Source organism: Scyliorhinus canicula, chromosome 8, assembly GCF_902713615.1.
Source record: "Scyliorhinus canicula chromosome 8, sScyCan1.1, whole genome shotgun sequence".
Lineage (NCBI taxonomy): Eukaryota > Metazoa > Chordata > Chondrichthyes > Carcharhiniformes > Scyliorhinidae > Scyliorhinus > Scyliorhinus canicula.
In genome coordinates, this window is record NC_052153.1 from 143,149,520 (window position 1) to 143,167,577 (window position 18,058).

Below are 18,058 nucleotides of genomic sequence, written 5' to 3' on the forward strand. Positions count from 1 at the left end.
CGTGGAAGGGCGAGTTGAAGATTTAGGTGTGAGTCCTGAGTGCCAGACAGTGCTGTTGGAGTGATTGATGCGGAGGTGCTGCATTGACCTTGACCTGGGAACAGGAATGAAGGTGGGAGGGTGTGGAATTTCACTTTGTTGGCCTGCGTGCTGGGCCATTTTCCCAGATGCTGGATGGGTGGGGTGGTGTATTGCCTCTTAAGCTAATTAGAGGTCTTTTGTTGGAGGCTGACTAAGATTTTCCAGTTGACTTCCAGGATTGCGCAGGCGGCAGGGGACAGCACAGCCATCTGAGGTGGCCTCCTAGTGGCAGATGAGTGAATGCAATTCTTCCAACAGGCATAGAGCCACTCTCTGCCTGCTTGGGTTCAGCAGCAGACACAGGCCATCATGCGGAATGGTTTACTCTCCACAGTAGTGCCTGACTGTAAACGCATTTTTTAGTTCAATTGAAAAAAGGTGGAGAGAAGACACCTCCAACTTCAAGCACCCTCCCCCTGTCTTACCTGTAAGGGCATTCTGTTGCTGCTTTCAAGCTGGCAGACTTCCAAATGCTGCCTCCAGTTCAAGCGTGCCCCCCCCCCCCCCCCCCCCCCCCCCCCGACTCCCCCAGTTACCAATTTGGGGAAAATCACGGATGAGTGACTGTTTCCCACACAGTATGGCCTTCTGACACCTATCTGAACCTGATGGCAGGGTTCGGAAGCGCACTGGAAAATCCTGCTCAAATCTGTGTCCAATTGGAATAATTCTCTGGGGAAAGTTGTACCGGATTGAAAGGTTTTGATCATGGAACATGGTCATAAAAAATATATTGATTCACGGATGAATAACAATGCATGGCTGTAGTGTAAATACTCATATCGCAAATTCTTGCTACAATGCTGCTGTACAACAATGAACTGATTAATAGCTCAACTATTTTTAAAAAATGAAAAAATGTTTTCTTTAAAATTATCAATTTACCTTTACATGCCACTGTTTCCCATCTCCCTTTTGAACCATTTCTCACCTGTTTGCCATTAGTAACAGCTGCTTTACTATTTTCTGCCCACAGAATGTTCAGGACCATTAGGAATGGAGGGAGGGATTATATCCAACCAGCAGATTTCTGCATCCTCAACACACCGCGCTCTGTTTGGCCTACAGAAGTGGTACCCATACTATGCCAGACTGAATAAAAAAGGCCTTGTAAATGCTTGGACTGCTGCAGAGAATGACAGATGGCCATGGATTCAGGTAACAGATGGGTGTTCTTTGAGGGACAAACTAAAACATAATTTGCAACTTCTCCTGGATGCTGACTACAATAAAATGTGAAATAATGGGCCCTAAAGCAGTCATTTCTTTAATGTGGCAATGATATATTTTTAAAAGAGCATAAAATTAAAATCCAAGCATTTAATAAATTAATATGCTATTGTCTGCCTTTTTGTTGTCCTAACATATGGCTCAAACAATATTAATTATAACCTTGATTTGATTACTAAAATGGCTCCCAGACAATGAAAGTAGAATTACAAGCCAATTTGTTAAAGATTGCACATAAATTATCAATAGCATTTCATGCTTTGTGATTTTACTGAGCTGTGTCTTTTTTAATATCCAGCAAATAGTAAATATGGTATTTTGAAAGAAAGCTATATGAAATGAAAAATGAAATAAAAATCGCTTATTGTCACAAGTAGGCTTCAAATGAATTTACTGTGAAAAGCCCCTTGATTGGCACCCCATCCACCACATTCAACATCCACTCTTTCCACCAGTGATGCACAGTGGCAGCATTGTGACCAATCTACAAAATGCATTGCAAAACTCACCCAGGCTCCTTTGACAGGACTTTCCAAACTCAATCTCTGCCACCTGGAAGGGCAAGGGCAGCAAATGCTTGGGAACACCACCACCTGCAAGTTTCCTTCCAAGTCCCACACCATCCTGACTTGGAACTATCAGCATTCCTCAACTACCATTGGATCAAAATCCTGGAATTCCCTTCTAAACAGCACCTACACCAAATGGACTGCAACGGTTCAAAAAGGTAGCTCACCCCACCTCCTCAAGGGCAATTAGGGATGGGCAATAAATGCTGGCCTAACCACTGATGCCTACATCCCATAAATGAATAAATAAATAAATAAATCAAGCAGAAATCCATACTTATTCCCACTACACCCCCCCCCCCCCCCCAACCACCACCCCACCTCACTTGCCTCCACTCTTACCTATCAAATTATAGCCAGAGCAATCCAGCAATGGCTTCTCCTCCTGTCTCTGTACTGTTACCTTTGGAATTCAGTAAGAATCAGCTCTTAGCCACCTTCCCTTTTCCCTGTACATGCTGCCTTTTGATGACATCCACCAGAGGCCAGACGATAACTCGGTTTATTATATCCTCAAAAATGGCACTTCCAACATGCCTGCCTTGCCACAAACACTGCCCTAGAGACTCAGCCTAAATTTATGAGCTTGGCTCTGCAGTGGGACTTGAATGCACAAGCTTCCGACATTTGAGAGATTAAAGCCACCATTTTGAGCCACTGCCTCAAAATCCCTTGTTACCTAAATTCCATCCCCCTTCCCAGGTGTTATTGCACAAATACCAAGTATAAAGTCAGGCCAGACTGAATGAAACAGTGCATCAATAATTCTTTCAGTCAACAGTGAAAAATATGCAGCATCCCTGCTCCTGTGTTGGTTGATTTCTTTGTCTGGGGAGACTGACCATATCAGTCCTGCGCAAGTGTGTCTTGTCACTACATTTTGCTCAAACACAAACAGATGGTTGTGAGGCTATCTGACTTTATCCATCTCTTTTTACTCCCAAGGTTGTTGAAATGTCAATGATGAGGTGACAGAACAACTCAATATGGGGCCCTCAATGCCCCCTTCAGATCCCACTCTTTGCCAGAGAATTGTCCCCAATGTCTTAATGACGATGTCCAAATAACAACAAAGAACAAAGAAAAGTACAGCACAGGAACAGGCCTTTCGGCCCTCCAAGCCTGCGCCGACCATGCTGCCCGTCTAAACTAAAATCTTCTACCGGGGTCCGTATCCCTCTATTCCCATCCTATTCATGTATTTGTCAAGATGCCCCTTAAACGTCACTGTCCTGCTTCCACCACCTCCTCTGGCAGGGAGTTCCTCGTACATCTCTCCATTTGCTAGCTTCACCCGCACTCGCAGTTTGTTGGCCTCTACATGAGTGTTGGTGACAATGAGTCCGTCCTGGGTCACCGCGAATCCTGAGCCATTAGAAATCGCCATTTCCAGACCACTGAATGGATGCCTCCCCAGTATTTCGATATAAACCTCCGCCGGTCCTGTTTTCTCCACCACATCCACGATGAAGTTGAAGGGGCACCCACTACCCTCTGTGTAAAAAACTTACCTCGTACATCTCCTCTAAACCTTGCCCCTTGCACCTTAAACCTATGCCCCTAGTAATTGACCCCTCCATCCTGGGAAAAAGTCTCTGCCCTGGGAAAAAGTCTCTGACTATCCACTCTGTCTATGCCCCTCATAATTTTGTAGACCTCAATCAGTTCGCCCCTCAACCTCCTTTGTTCCAGTGAGAACAAACCAAGTTTATTCAACCTCTCCTCATAACTAATGCCCTCCATACGCGGCAACATCCTGGAAAAATGATGGCAATACTGAAGTTTCCTCTATATTGAAGATGCAAAGTTGTCCTGTTGGTTAAAACACGTTAACTTATTCAGTTTTAGTGCCAAAACATATTGGGGGATAAATTTCATTGCATAACATTGCTTCTAGTGGCTCTACACTGACAACATCAATACCCAGGGTCAGAAAGTGCCATGGGCTGGACCTACACAGTCTGTGTGATGTTCTACACTGATGTCAATGAGGAATTCTATGTGGTTCACAGTTCTGGTTGCCCCTGGCGAATTGTCATCAATAGAAATTAACTTCTCCCCTTTCGATCTTGTGTCTGTTTTGGGGTATATTTTCATTACTCATCATATTTAATAATTGTGAGGAAAATTAACTTAGCAGAACAAAGGCTTCAGGCTGCCAATTTATCAGTTGGCTGGTGTTGAGAGGCCAGCTTCAGAAATAGTTTATATGATGGTTAGGTTGGAGGGAAAAATATGTTGTTGACAGCTGGCACACAAAGACACCCTGGTGATGTGTTATGGTGTTAGGCTGTCTCTGACATAAGATTCTGTTCCAGTAACAATGAGCTCAGGGGAAGTAGTCCAGGTTCAGTAATTCAAGTTGATGACGCTATTGTCTGCAGAGGCATTGGGCCAAATCTTTCCGACTTCATTTTGGCATCTGTCGGAACCGTATCCACATTGGCAAACTGACCCTGCGAGTAACTGGCTTTTAGGCTGAATTGTGCAGAGAGCCAGCTAATTAAAAAGGGTTCCTCTGGAGATGGCATCCGATTAGGTATAATGGGTGGCAGTAGCATTCAGAAGCCCGAATGAGGGCCAGTTATTTAGCGGGCACCAGCAGCGGTCACAGCAACAGAACCATGCATTGTTTGACAGCAAATTTACAGAATCAATTGGAGGAAGAACGAGAAATATTCCAGAGAATAGCAAGAGGAAACCGCAAAACCTCAGTGTACATGGAACCCATGTCCCTGTGTAAGGATTGATAATACAGCTGTTTTATCTCTGCAACTGGCCTCAATTGAATGATACCAAGTTTCTCTTGCTGCAAACTATCCAAAGTACTTGCTTCCATGAGTTTCGCCTATCAGAACTCGCCGAGCATAATGGTTGGTACATTGAGCGCCCGTTTCGCCCTTTATCGTGCTGCAGAGATGATGGATTGAGCACCTGATCTACCACAAAGGGCACCTTGCCTTCATCAAAGAGGAATTTACCACCCCCATAGGTATCCTGGGACCAGATCCAAAGGGGTATCTTACTTCTGAAAGGAATACTTTGGCAACCAAATGCATCCACAAAGTTCAGATCTGCTCTTTCCAGGTCTAATGTGCACCCAGGGTTTCGCATTCCACGGCTACCAAAATCTCATTTTGTGATGATTTAAATGGCCAATTTCATCTGTAAATAATGCATGCATGAAACACACCCTTGCCCCATTCCCATCCCTGTGAAAATGGCAATTTTCATGCTTGGAGGCAGTTCTTACGATTTTAAACTCTCCGTCATGGGAAAACGAAGGGCCTTGGTATCACAATCTGGGGTTTTGTTTCTTTTTTTCCCACAAAGGACTGTGTGATTGAGCTATGTTTAAGGTTTGCATTTTAAAACAAAAAATATTTCCACAGCGTTAAAAAGGAAAGATGTGTGACTAAAGGGGTTGAATAAATGTATTGGGCAGTTAGTAAAATTAACTAAGGGTCAATTCCTCATTGTGGGTTCATGAGTCAGAATGTCTCCCATTTATCATAAGCACAGCATATTTTCTAAACTATAAATCCTTACATTTTAGCCTTTGCTGGAGAGTAGAGCTCCCTCTCCATGAAGTCTCCTATTCTTTTTTCTCTAATAAGCATAAGCTGGTGTCCGCATTCAGTCTAACTCACCAGAATTCCGTCACTTAACTTGGCAATGACCCCGACTGCATTCAGACAAATTGAGTTGTCACAGCGGCAATAAGTGAAAACCAGTACTAGAATACTAAACCACCTTTCACTGTCTGCAACGTGTTGGTTCAGAAAGGTAACTGTGTCATACCCGACATCTCCAACCCGCTGATCTTGTGATCTGAAGCCCCACAAAAGGACTTAAATGTACTGTAGAATTTGAACAGACACCAACCGCCCTACCATGGCAACATCCCAGAAGCACTGAACCGTTGCACATTCATTCATCCAGTTAGCATGGCACATGACTACACTATGCAAACCATGGTCCCAATAATTACTGGGGCAGACTTACAGTTACGACTTTAGGTTTCCCCACATGAGGTTGAATTTTTCCAGATTCCCTGTCCAAACTGTTGCCTAATGGACAGGCTTGACATCCTAACAGGCAAGGGCAGCATGGTGGCACAATGGGTAGCACTGCTGCCACACAGCACCAGGGACAGGGGTTTGATTCCCGCCTTGGGTGACTGTGAGAAATTTGCACGTTCTCCCATGTCTGCATAGATTTCCTCCAGGTCCTCTGATTTCCTCCCACAGTCTGAAGATGTGTAGGTTAGGTGGGGTTATGGTCTAAAGGGATTCGGCGGGGAACTGGGCCGGGGTAGGGTGCTCTTTCGGAGGGTAGGTGCAGACTCAATGGGCCGAATGTCTTCCTTCTGCACTGTAGGGATTCTATGGCTGAGATGGGGCTGTAGTCAAAGAACATTCTGGGAAAGGCCGTAATCAAGCAGCAGGTAGGTTTTGTCATTGTAGTTCCGGTGAGAGTGATTGCGGGGAGCAGTTAGTGTTGATTGCGTGGTTTGGTGGATTGGGTGTGATCATAGATCATGCAGGAGATCATGGAAATTGGAGTGATGGGGGAGGTAGTGCGGAGGTGTTTACAGGATACGTTTGTTAGGCCGGGAAAAGCAATCCTACTCCTCCTAGCCTGCAAGCAGTGTGGTACAGTAGGATTATGCTGTATAGGTGCACTCCTTCTCATTTCCATTTACCTTCTGGGTTTCAGGAGGCCTAAGAAACCCTGACAATGGCAGTAAAATACACATACCCTGTTAAAATAGAGGCTTTCAGCTTCCGAAGAAGGTTTCAATAACCAACCAGCCTCCCAAGAACGGGTTGATTATACAGCCCTCATCTCACCTCTGTTAAAACAGGAGGTTTTAACATTTTCACTTCCTGCCCATCTTTGGAGATTAATGTTACCTCCACACCCACCACCATAGCACCCCCCTCCCCTGCTATTTGGTCAGCTGAGCCAGGAATCAGATTCACCCGATTTACTTTTTGCCAATAATGATATGCTTTTCCATCTTTCTTCTTCCTTTGAACTGGGATGGACAAAAAGGTCTTTAGGTCAGAGATCACATTTTCCCAAGTACTGACATTCTACAGTTTTTAGATAAGTTGGTATCGTAACCTTATACTCCAATGCCATCTGCAAGTACTGATTTCTCATCCGCTTGCTTACTTTTACTCCTTATGTGCCCCCCTTATGTCAACTCTGTTCAGGCACCTATATGCTCACCTTGTTGAGACGTTGCTGAATGTATTAAACTGGGCACCACTCATTCACCGATAATAACATCATAGAATGGTTACATCACAGAAAGAGATCATTCAGCCCATCTTGCCCATGCTGGCTCTCTGTAAAAGCAATTGACCTGGTCTCGATCCCTATCCTTTTCTCCATAACCCTGCAATTATTTTCTCTTCAGATAATTATCCGGTCCTCTTTTAAAGGCCTCAGCTGAATTTGCCTCCATCAGATCCTAACCACACAGTGTGTAAAAAAAAAATATTTTCCTGTGTTATCATTGCTTCTTTTGCCGATCACCTTTTAATAAGTCACTTGTAGTTCTCCATCGTTCTGCCAATGGGAGCAGTTTCTCCCCATCTATTCTCTCCAGATTGCTCCATTATTTTGAATATCTATATCAAATCTCGTCTCAACTGTCACTTCTCCAAGAAGAACTGCTCCGGCTTCTCCAATCTATCCATGTAAATTAAGTTTCTAACCCCCCCAAACAATTCTCAGGAATCCTTTCTGTATCCCTTCCAGTACATTCCTGAATTCCCGAAGTGTGATTGCCAGAGCTGGACACAATCCTCTCGTTGAGACCAAACCAGTGTTTCATGTGAGAATATGAGTGTGAGAATTCCAAAGGTCGGTAATACCTCAGAGGGCTGTGGAAACTCAATATTCCAGCATGTTCAAGACAGACATCAATAGATTTCTTGATATTAATGACATCAAGGGATTTAGGGATAGTGGGGCAAATGGCCTGGAAGTAGATGATTGGCCATGATCTGTTTGAATGGCAGACTAGACTTGATGAGACAATTGGCCTACTCCTCCTATGTTCCTATTATAACTTTCTTTCTTTTGTACGCTTTGCCTCTATTTATAAAGCAACGGATCCCATGTAACTTTTTTTTAACCCCTCCCCCCACCTCCTATATAACTTTTTAACCACTTTTTCAACCTGCTCCACTAATTTCAATGATTTTGCACATATATCTCCAGGTCCCTTATCTACTGCAAACCCTTTGGGCACAATTTACCAGGCCAAAAACAGAGTCCAGTTTTGGGCGTGTTCAGCAGGGTGTTTCTCAGCACTGTATCCATCATACCTCTTAGGGGGTCCTCAGCCCGCCTCACCCTATCGCTTAAGGCCAAGGCACTAGATGTTGCCCAGGCCCTACCCCTGGCATGGGCAACTTGGCACCCTGGCGCCTTGGCTCCGCCAGTCTGGCACCTCGTTAGTGCCCCTGTTAACCTGGTGGTGCCACATGGCCAAGGTGTTCGTGTGTGAGCAGGAGTGGGAGGGTAACATACTGCAAAGAGCCCGACTGTACAGGGGTCTCCAATGGCCTAGGAGAATCCCCAGGTGTTGTTATGTCTGGTCCACGTTTGTGTGGACCAGTACTAAATGGCACAATGACGAGGTCTCCCAGGTGAGGCCGTTAGTTTTCCGGCCCCGGAAGAATATAGCGCAGACATATTTAAATGCACCTAGTGGCTCATTTAAATATGCATATCTGCATCTCGCCCAGCGAGAGTGAGATCAAGATCTTGTTAAATATTGGGCAGCACGCTAGCATGGTGGTTAGCATAAATGCTAAACAGCTCCAGGGTCCCAGGTTCGATTCCCGGCAGGGTCACTGTCTGTGCGGAGTCTGCACGTCCTCCCCGTGTGTGCGTGGGTTTCCTCCGGATGCTCCGGTTTCCTCCCACAGTCCAAAGATGTGCGGGTTAGGTGGATTGGCCATGCTAAATTGCCCATAGTGTCCTAAAAAGTAAGGTTAAGGGGGGGTTGTTGGGTTACGGGTATAGGGTGGATGCGTGGGTTTGAGTGGGGTGATCATTGCTCGGCACAACATCGAGGGCCGAAGGGCCTGTTCTGTGCTGTACTGTTCTATGTTCTATGTTCTATTGTGAGGAGTTTCAAGCATCGCAAATTGTGCAAGAAGCATCTCGCAAGCCTAAGCGGCCTCGTCGCTACACCGGGCCAGGCACAATGAGGCCTTTAAATCACGGACTTTATTTCATATTACCTCTTCTCATTCTTCCCACCAACATGTATCACTTCTCACGTCCCTGCAATTACTTTCACATGCACCTGACCACACTTTCTACCAGCCTATGGTCTCTTAGATTTCTTCATTACTTCCCTCATGGTTAACATTATTTCCATGTTTTGTGTTATCCGTAAATTTTGAAATTGTGTCCTTGCCACCAAAGTCTAGGTCATTAATAATATCAAGATTCACGAGTATTAACACTGACCCATGGCATCCAACTATATACCTTCCTTCAGTCCAAAAAGCAGCAAAAGCAACATAGATTTAAGTCAGATGTCCCTATTATACCTCATCCTATTCACATCGAGCCTGGCAGATTGAGAAAAGATTTTTTATCAGTTCTTTAAAAACTTGCATTATTTTGTTAATGCCTCTGAACAGAGAAGCAGCTTGGAGCATTTTGCAGCAAAAGTGAAAGACCCGGGCCAGGATTCTCCCTTTTGGCGACTAAGTCCACCGGAAAACAGGCGAGAATCACTCTGACTTTTTCCTCGAAAATCTGGGGTGATTCACCATTTTCAGGGGGCTAGCAAGGCTCCGGCGTGTGTCCCGCAGCTCTGGCTGCCGGCGGGTCCTGCTGTCCAGATCGCACGCCGGCCCACCTCGGCGTGGCCGTAGCCAACATGGCGGAGACACACAGTGGGCCCGCGCGGAGTAAGGTAGGTTCCCCCCCCCCCCCCCCCGATCGCGATGGCCCGCCGATCGGTGGCCCCCAATCGTGGGCCTGGCCACCGCTGAGACCCCCCCCGGAGTCAGATTCCCCCCACCCCCCCCAACAGGACTGCCACCACGGCAGCAGATCCCGGCTCCTGCCGGGTGGTACCAGATGTAAACTACGCCAGCGGGAGTTCAGCCAGTCGCCCGCGGAGACTCGCCGCAGGGACCTATTTCAGCGGAGAACCGACAGCCCGGTGCCAGAGCGGTGTGGCGGGCTCGGAGAATCCCGGCCCCTGACACCAAGTTGTGGAATGAGCCTCTAACTGTGATTAAAAGTAAGAATACTACAATCTGAGACAAGAGGGGATATGTTGTAACAGTCACCGTGTAATGCTGATAGTGCTCACTGCTCACTAAATATTGACTGATCTGAGGAAAATCATTCATTCTGGTTTCAGGCAGAGCACTTACAGCATTTAGCATCTGTTAAATGAAAGTGTGTAAATTTAGAGATATGCTGGGGCATGTGGTCTGAGAACAGCAATCTGTTATCATACAAATGCAGTAACAAAGGCTCAAGAGAAATCCAGTTATCCGCCAATAGAACTCAAATTATCCCATTATTTTGATGCCCATGTGTCACAGAAGCTGCTGATTGTTCAATGTCGTTGCACCAAATTTGACATTCCAATTTTCATATTGTCACAGGTACTTGGTTATAGTCAGCATTAACGGCCAATTCAAATGCATGTGCTGCAAATCTCATTGGGATTTTCGGTAACCTGAATAGCGTTTTTTAAATTCCTTCATTGGACGTGGGTGTCACAGGCTGTGCCAGCACTTATTGCCCATCCCTAATTTTCCTTGAGGGGGCTAATCCTGCCGGTGCCGGCCTAGCCCCTGAAGGTGCGGAGGATTCCGCAACCTCCGGGTGGCCCTACACCGGAGTAGTTCACGCCACTCCTCGGCGTTGGTACGGCCCACCCCGCCGGATAGCGGAGAATCCCGGCCTATACCTTATTCCTAATGTTTTCTGTGCAAATAAAAGTGACTTGAAACTACCTTTAATTTCCTAACACCTCATTCTTACGCACTGAACACTGTTACCAACTTCACACCACATCCACTGCTTGCACATTCTACTAGCTATTCAGCCCTGACCGCCACATCAATCAAAGCATAGTATACAAAAGTTACTGTCACACTTACATCCCTCTTGCAGGAGGGTAATGCCCAACAGGAAGCATCAGGAGTGGGACAGGGACAATCATGCTCACATTGAGGTGACAGGTTGAATTATTGTAATGTCATAATTAATAATTTCCATTTCCCCGATAAATTTTTATATGAAAATTTTTTCCACTCACAAAATGAAAAATTTTTGATTGCTTTTTCCGTAAGTGACTGCTTATAAATTGACACTTCAAGACACAATATGTGGTATTCAAATAACAGCAAGATCCCATGCCAATCAGTTAGGTGAAATATATTGAAATTAGAGGGAGTCATTGAAAAGTCCAATGTCATTTTGTATTATTACCTCTGAAACTATAGGAAGATTTGCTCCTGATTTATTAGAAGGCTTACGGTATGTTTGGGTACAATCTTAGATCCATTATTCTTTTATCATTTAATCCATTTCAACTTTTCAGCTTTAAATATATATAGATTATTGTAAGCACAGGAATATGTTGGACAAGCCTGTTAATGGATCAAGCTGTGCTGAAAGAAATATCCCTCAGTTTACAATGGAGGCATATCTTCGAGGCATGTGCATATTAAGGACACACAATAGGGAGCAGTAAAACGCCGCGCTTATTTTATGAACGGTGATCTGATACAGCAATGCCTGAACAATACTCAGAAGTGCATTCGACATGGTATGCTATAGTTTTCCACCATGTACTGTTTTAAGAAATGCATGGTGAAAAGAAAATACATGTGTTTTTATGTTCTTAAATGTATATTTTCCATTAGAACTATCGAAATAAACACTTGACTTAATGTCATGTGAAGTCTCTTCAAGACCAGAGGTTGCCATTGCGAGCTTAGGGTGGATAGAGTGAATGTTTACCTTTAATTCACCATAATTCTATCATATTGTGGTCACTACCCCCTAGGGAACCCTTAAACACAAGTTCCCCGATTTATCCTTCTTCATTACTTTCTTGTTTCTCCTTTTTTTTAGGGGCAGCACGGTAGCATTGTGGATAGCACAAATGCTTCACAGCTCCAGGGTCCCAGGTTCAAATACCGGCTTGGGTCACTGTCTGTGTGGAGTCTGCACATCCTCCCCGTGTGTGCGTGGGTTTCCTCCGGGTGCTCCGGTTTCCTCCCACAGTCCAAAGATGTGCAGGTTCAGTGGATTGGCCGTGATAAATTGACCTTAGGGTCCAAATTGCCCTTAGTGTTAGGTGGGGTTACTGGGTTACGGGGTTATGGGGATAGGGTGGAGGTATGGGCTTGGGTAGGGTGCTTTTTCCAAGAGCCGGTGCAGACTCGATGGGCCGAATGGCCTCCTTCTGCACTGTAAATTCTATGAACTTCTATTACACAAAACCAAATCTGAAATAGCCCGTCAAGGGTAGAGTCCATAACATACTGCTCTAAAAAGCAACACTGATGCATTCCACAAATTGCTCTTCTATGCTAACCTTGCCGATTGCTCATTTTGTTTGTTTAATCAATACGCAGATTACAATTTCCCATGGTAATTGCAGTTCCTTTCAAACATGCACTTGATATTTCATCATTGATGCTCTGGCCTCTTGAGAGGTCACATTTTGGGGGTCTATAGACACCTCCCACCCTTGTCTTCCTTCCCCTGCTATCCATGATTTCAACTCAAGCCAACTCTACATCTCTATCCACTACCTTTATATTACTACTCAACACTGTTCTGAAACCTTCCTTGATTATCAACGCTACCCCACCTCCTTTCCCCTTTGGCCTGTTCTTTTGGAACATTGTTTACCCTGGAATTTTGTGCACCCAGTCCTGGTCACCCTGCGTTTCAGTAATAGCTAATACTTCATATTCATATGTTGCAATCTGTGCTATCAACTAATCCATCTTGTCGCAAATGCTTTGTGCATTCAGATAAAGAACATTTAGCTTTGATTTTTGTTACAGTTGTTTACAACTCCTGATTTGCTCTATGTTGCATATTTTTAATCATGTTTCTTGCCCGGCCTGTCACACTGTGACAGTCAAGTTCCCCCTCACTATCCTCTCTCATATATTCCTGATTTCTTAATAATAATAATAATAATCATCATTTATTGTCACAAGTAGGCTTCAATGAAGTTACTGTGAAAAGCCCGTAGTCGCCACATTCCGGCGCCTGTTCGGGGAGCCTGGAACGGGAATTGAACCCGCGCTGCTCGTCTTGTTCTGCATTACAAGCCAGCTGTCTTAGCCCATTGTGCTAAACCAGCCCCTGAATCTTCCCCTCTCCTCGTTCGGGTTCTTGTCTGAGTCCTTGGTGTGATATAATGTTCATATGATCTGTCTGTACCTGTTGTTTCTGTTGACACTCAGACTGATCTCTAACCTGCACTCCTACTTTTAACTTTCACTTCCTAATTTTCCAAGCAACTGAATCCTCACCCCCACTCTTTAGTTTAAAGCCCGCTCTACTTCCCTAGTTATATGGTCCGCAAGAACATTGGTCCCAGCATGGTTCAGATGTAAGCCATCCCAACTGTGCAGCCCCCACTTTCCCCAGTACTAATGTCAATGTCCCACAAACCTATATCCATTTCTCCCACATCAGTGTTTGAAGCATGAATTCATCTCTCTAATTATAAGTACTCTTCGCCAATTTGCACGTGGCTCAGGTAATAATCCAGAGATTATAACCTTGGAGGTTCTGTTCTTTAGTTTAGTGCCTAACTCCTCAATCTACCTACACAGAGCCTCCTTCCTCATTCTACCTATATCATTGGTGCCTACATGGACCACAATCACTGGATTCTCCCCCTCTCACCACAAGTTCCTCTCCAGGCCAGAGCAGATGTCCTGAAATCTGGCATTGGGTCAGGCAACACAGCCTTCAAGACTCACTATCCTAGCTATTCCCCTGAATATACTATTCCCACCTATGACTACATTTGTCTTTTCCAATCCCACATGAACAGTTCCCTGAACGGCATTGACGTACATCCTACATGTAGTCCCCTCTCTCGTCCACACAAGGAGCAAGAATCTCGTACCTGTTGGACAGGGAGAAGGGCTGAGGCTCCTGCAGTGCTATCCCTTGAATCCCGACACCTGCCTCATTGACAGTCACACCCTGCTGTCCCTGTCCATTGACAGAATTTAAGGCAGTTAATCTCAGGAGTGTGACTGCCTCATGACACACTGCATCCAGGTAACTCACTCCCTCAATGATGTGTCACAATGTCTGAAGTTCAGATTCCAGCTCATTAATTCTGAGCCAAAGTCCCTCAAGCAATTAACATTTGCTACAGACGTGGTCGCTGTGAATCACAATGGGGTCCACTAGCTACCACATGTTGCAGCTACAACACATCGCCTGGCCCTGCATCCCTATTTCATTTAATTTGAATTTAGTTAATTCAGACTTTCAATATGTTTTTATTATACTACTAATCCTTACTTCCTGCAATTTTGGTTTCCCTACCTAGCTTTCACTTCCAAAGTCAGAAAGGTTAAAGAGAGAACAACAGTCACTTACCTGTGATACCACACAGACGTGTTCACTCTATACTGTAATACCTCTGCAACCTATGCCCCAACTCATCTGCCTTGGTCTGCACCTGCCCCCACTGACCTATGGACACAGTAAAGAAAACAAGACACAGCAATGTCACCTCCACGAACTTCCCTAAACTCCCACTCTGACCTTAACTCCAGGCATTCAGAACAACATGGCACTCCCTAATGGGGCAGCTTCACCTGAACCTTGCTGGGACCAGTATCCTGATCTAAGACTAGTGTTTTCAACATCAATAAGGGCTTTTATGAGGGAATGAAGACAGCTGGCTGAAATGCACTGGAAAATTGGTCAGTAGAGATGGAGTGGCAGGCACTTAAGGAGATAGATCAGAATATTCAGAAATGCAGTGAGAAATAATGGGCGCGATTCACATGACAATGCCATTTTGGGCAAATTGGGCGGGGTGTTTCCTGACGGCTGTCATGGCGAAATCGCGACTTGCATTCACTCATACGTAGTGCAGAAAATGAGCCCCCACGTGAATTTCGCCATGCCTGACTCACCCGCCATCTGATTCGCCCGACTCGCGCCTCAGCTGCACACTGCTGACAAGAGAGAGCTGCTTTTGAACACCGGACACATGTGAAATCCCTGTCACTTTAGTCTTCACAACGGACTTGCCCACACCTCCACCCCATGTTCCCCCTGCTCCCTCTCCACCTCCCCCATTTCCCTTGGCACATTGTTCCAAGATCGAAAGCCCCATGCAGACTCTGCCATGAGGATGGGTGTGAGCGTGCTGTCAGTAGAAAGACAGAACGCAGACTTAATCAGAACCTGAGCAGCATCAGAGCTTTCCTCACAGTGAGTGCTCATCACTTCCCTGCCCTAAATAGCAACCCGCTGACAGTACCGACACAGACCCTTGACCCTGGAGTGACGTCACATTGACCCTTGGAGGGAGAACAGGGTGGTTGGGACGGGGCACTGTGTTTGGGGTTGCGAGAGTGAGCTGTTCAACTGATGGGCACAGTCTCTTTCCCCGAAAATCTGGAGATGATGAGGGCCCCCCTGGTCCTCCTTGCATGTCAGATCCTTGCTTCCATCTGTCCTCCATCCTCTGGCTCCGCCTCGGGCTTGTTCTTCAGCCCCTCCTTGTCCTCCTCCTCCTGCTCCTCAGACGAGACCACATGTCCCTCTACTGCCTTCTCCTCTTCCAGCATGTCACACCACTGCTTTGCCAGATTGCGGAGGGCACAACAGACCCACCACAAAGCGGCAGACCCTCTGGGGGGTGTACTGTGTTTGATAGGACAGGCAGGCTGCAACTGTTGTTGCCCTTGTTACGTGTCTCCATAATATTTAAAGATGGCTTGAATGCCTCATAGACGCAAAACCCCTCCCCCCGCCCAGGATCGACCCCTGACCTGGACTTTTCCAACCCCCGAACAACTTCAACTCCCCTGGAGGGCATACTGGAAAAATAATGTGACACTTATTTGTATCTTCACTGACCCAGCCCATTAGTTAATGGCTTGATGTTTTGAGATTCCATCTCTGAGAGTTTAAGCTGCCTGACAACAGCTTCCATTTTAGCTCCAAGCTTTTTGCAGATGCTTCCCTATCTAGACAGCACATCTTGATGGTGCCACTGATGGTAAACAGAAGCTCCGGGGCCTCATGTCAATTGGGATGTTTCGCAAGGCCATTATTGGACATTTCAGGTGCAAAACATTTCTTATTTCTATGTACAGCAAATGTGACAGGTTTAGCTGGCCCATATTCTCCTCAGTGAAGTATGTTTGAGAATAACATGGACTTGGAAAGTAGCTTATTGACTAATAAGCATGCAAAATGTGCTTGAGAAAGCAAACAAGTAAATGTACTCAATAATTTGGTCGGGAGAGGCCTGGCAGAGGAGGAGAGGGAAAATGGGCTGGTATGTTCAACAGTCTTAAGCGCAAGATTGGGATGCAAGATGAGTGAGTGAGTGGAATGCTAGAAGTGGCCAGGAAAAACGTGCACAGCTTGGAAAATATATGCTTATTTCTCTTTCCAGTGGCCAAGTATTGCTCTGCATAATTCTGCAGAAAGCATAGCCTGTACTTCAGAAAAAGCTCAAAGGAAGGTCACATTGCAGAGTCAGAAGGGTCAGTACTGGACAGGTCTCAAATTCCCAGTGGTAAATTTGTGACGAATTCAGCCCATTCAGCTATGCTAGCAGATCACGGTAATTTTAAATGCTCTTTTATTTCAGGTAAAATGTATTAAAATCCAATTGTTTTGTAAGCTTTAACCAGGGCAGGAATTGAACATTGTGTCAGCTTTCCAGATGCTGATAGGACTGATTTTTCATGGTTTGCTCCCAAGAAAATGTCTTTTTAAAAATTCCACATATGGCCAGCCAGAGCAGAAGTGCAGCAAGCTACACAGCAATTCCAAAGTCTGTTGTCTCTGACACCAATCGACCTTCCCCTTGCCTCTCCTCATCTGGGACATCACGATAAACCACTGGCAGTGGGCCAACCAGCCCAGATTACTTCATGGTAAAACAGTAGACTGCCTGTGGAGGCATGACAGGCAACTTACTCCAATCATTCAAATGTCGCCCAATTAGGGCCTCAGGCCTCCTGGTTCAGGTGGCTGCTGCATGCACATTTTGCTCTTCTGCATTCTCTTTCTGAGCCTCATTAAAAGGTAACGTTAAACTTGAAAGAGATTGACTTCCTGTGTCTTTTATCACCCAGTGTTACAGCCAAAATTGCGAAAGTCTGTCAGACCACCTCTGCCAAACACATGGGACGTATTGGAGTGATTTTGGTATTGACTGGCCGACAGTCTAACAAAGCATTTCTTGTTTGCAGTCTGTTGAGAAACAGCAGCAAAGCTTAGCTCCGGCTTATTACCCATCAATTGTCTCGGGTTCTTTTTCCACACAATTGTGAATGTGCTTTCCTTTTACCCTGACATTGTGGAACCATGTCAACAAATCCCAAAGCATGGCAATCAGACACCCTGCATTAACTTCTAAAACAAAATGTCAGCTGTAATGGGGCTGAATTTGCATTGACCACAGCATGCTATCATTCCACAACACATCCAACAACACTTTACAATGCATTCCATTTGGAGTACATTTACTCTTATTAAATAACCAACATGCATGCTTACGCGATATACAGAGAGTGAATGAATGAGCGATAAGATAAGCCACTTTTGGTGATGTTGGTTGAGGGACAAATGCTGTTGAGGACATTGAGATGCTCGGTCATTTTTTTCTTCAAAATCTGGAACCCCAGAGTAATTCTCTAGGTTTGTGGCTGACCAATTTGGTGACCTATGCCTCTAGGCCACAAGATGAATAGCTCACATTGCAATTGAAAATGATGTGGGGGGGTAAAATGCAAACATATCTGAACTAGGTGTTATATTGAAGCAGGCAGATAACTAATTGCCTGTTTTCATAGCATGCTGTACTTTCTTGATGCAGACTCTTATGCTAATGGTGTTCCATTCAGAGGTAACCCATACACTTCAGGAATCTG

At 45.3% G+C, this 18,058-nt stretch overlaps 1 protein-coding gene across 2 annotated transcripts in view; it reads left to right on the top strand.

Moving 5' to 3' along the window:
• Positions 1 to 18,058, top strand: part of LOC119970548 (EGF-like repeat and discoidin I-like domain-containing protein 3) — a 296,590-nt gene that overhangs the window by 182,277 nt on the left and 96,255 nt on the right. For both annotated transcript variants that reach the window (XM_038805352.1, XM_038805353.1), the window contains one exon: positions 1,058 to 1,239. In XM_038805352.1, coding sequence (XP_038661280.1) covers positions 1,058 to 1,239 — 182 coding nt within the window. The remainder of the gene's footprint in view (positions 1 to 1,057; positions 1,240 to 18,058) is intronic.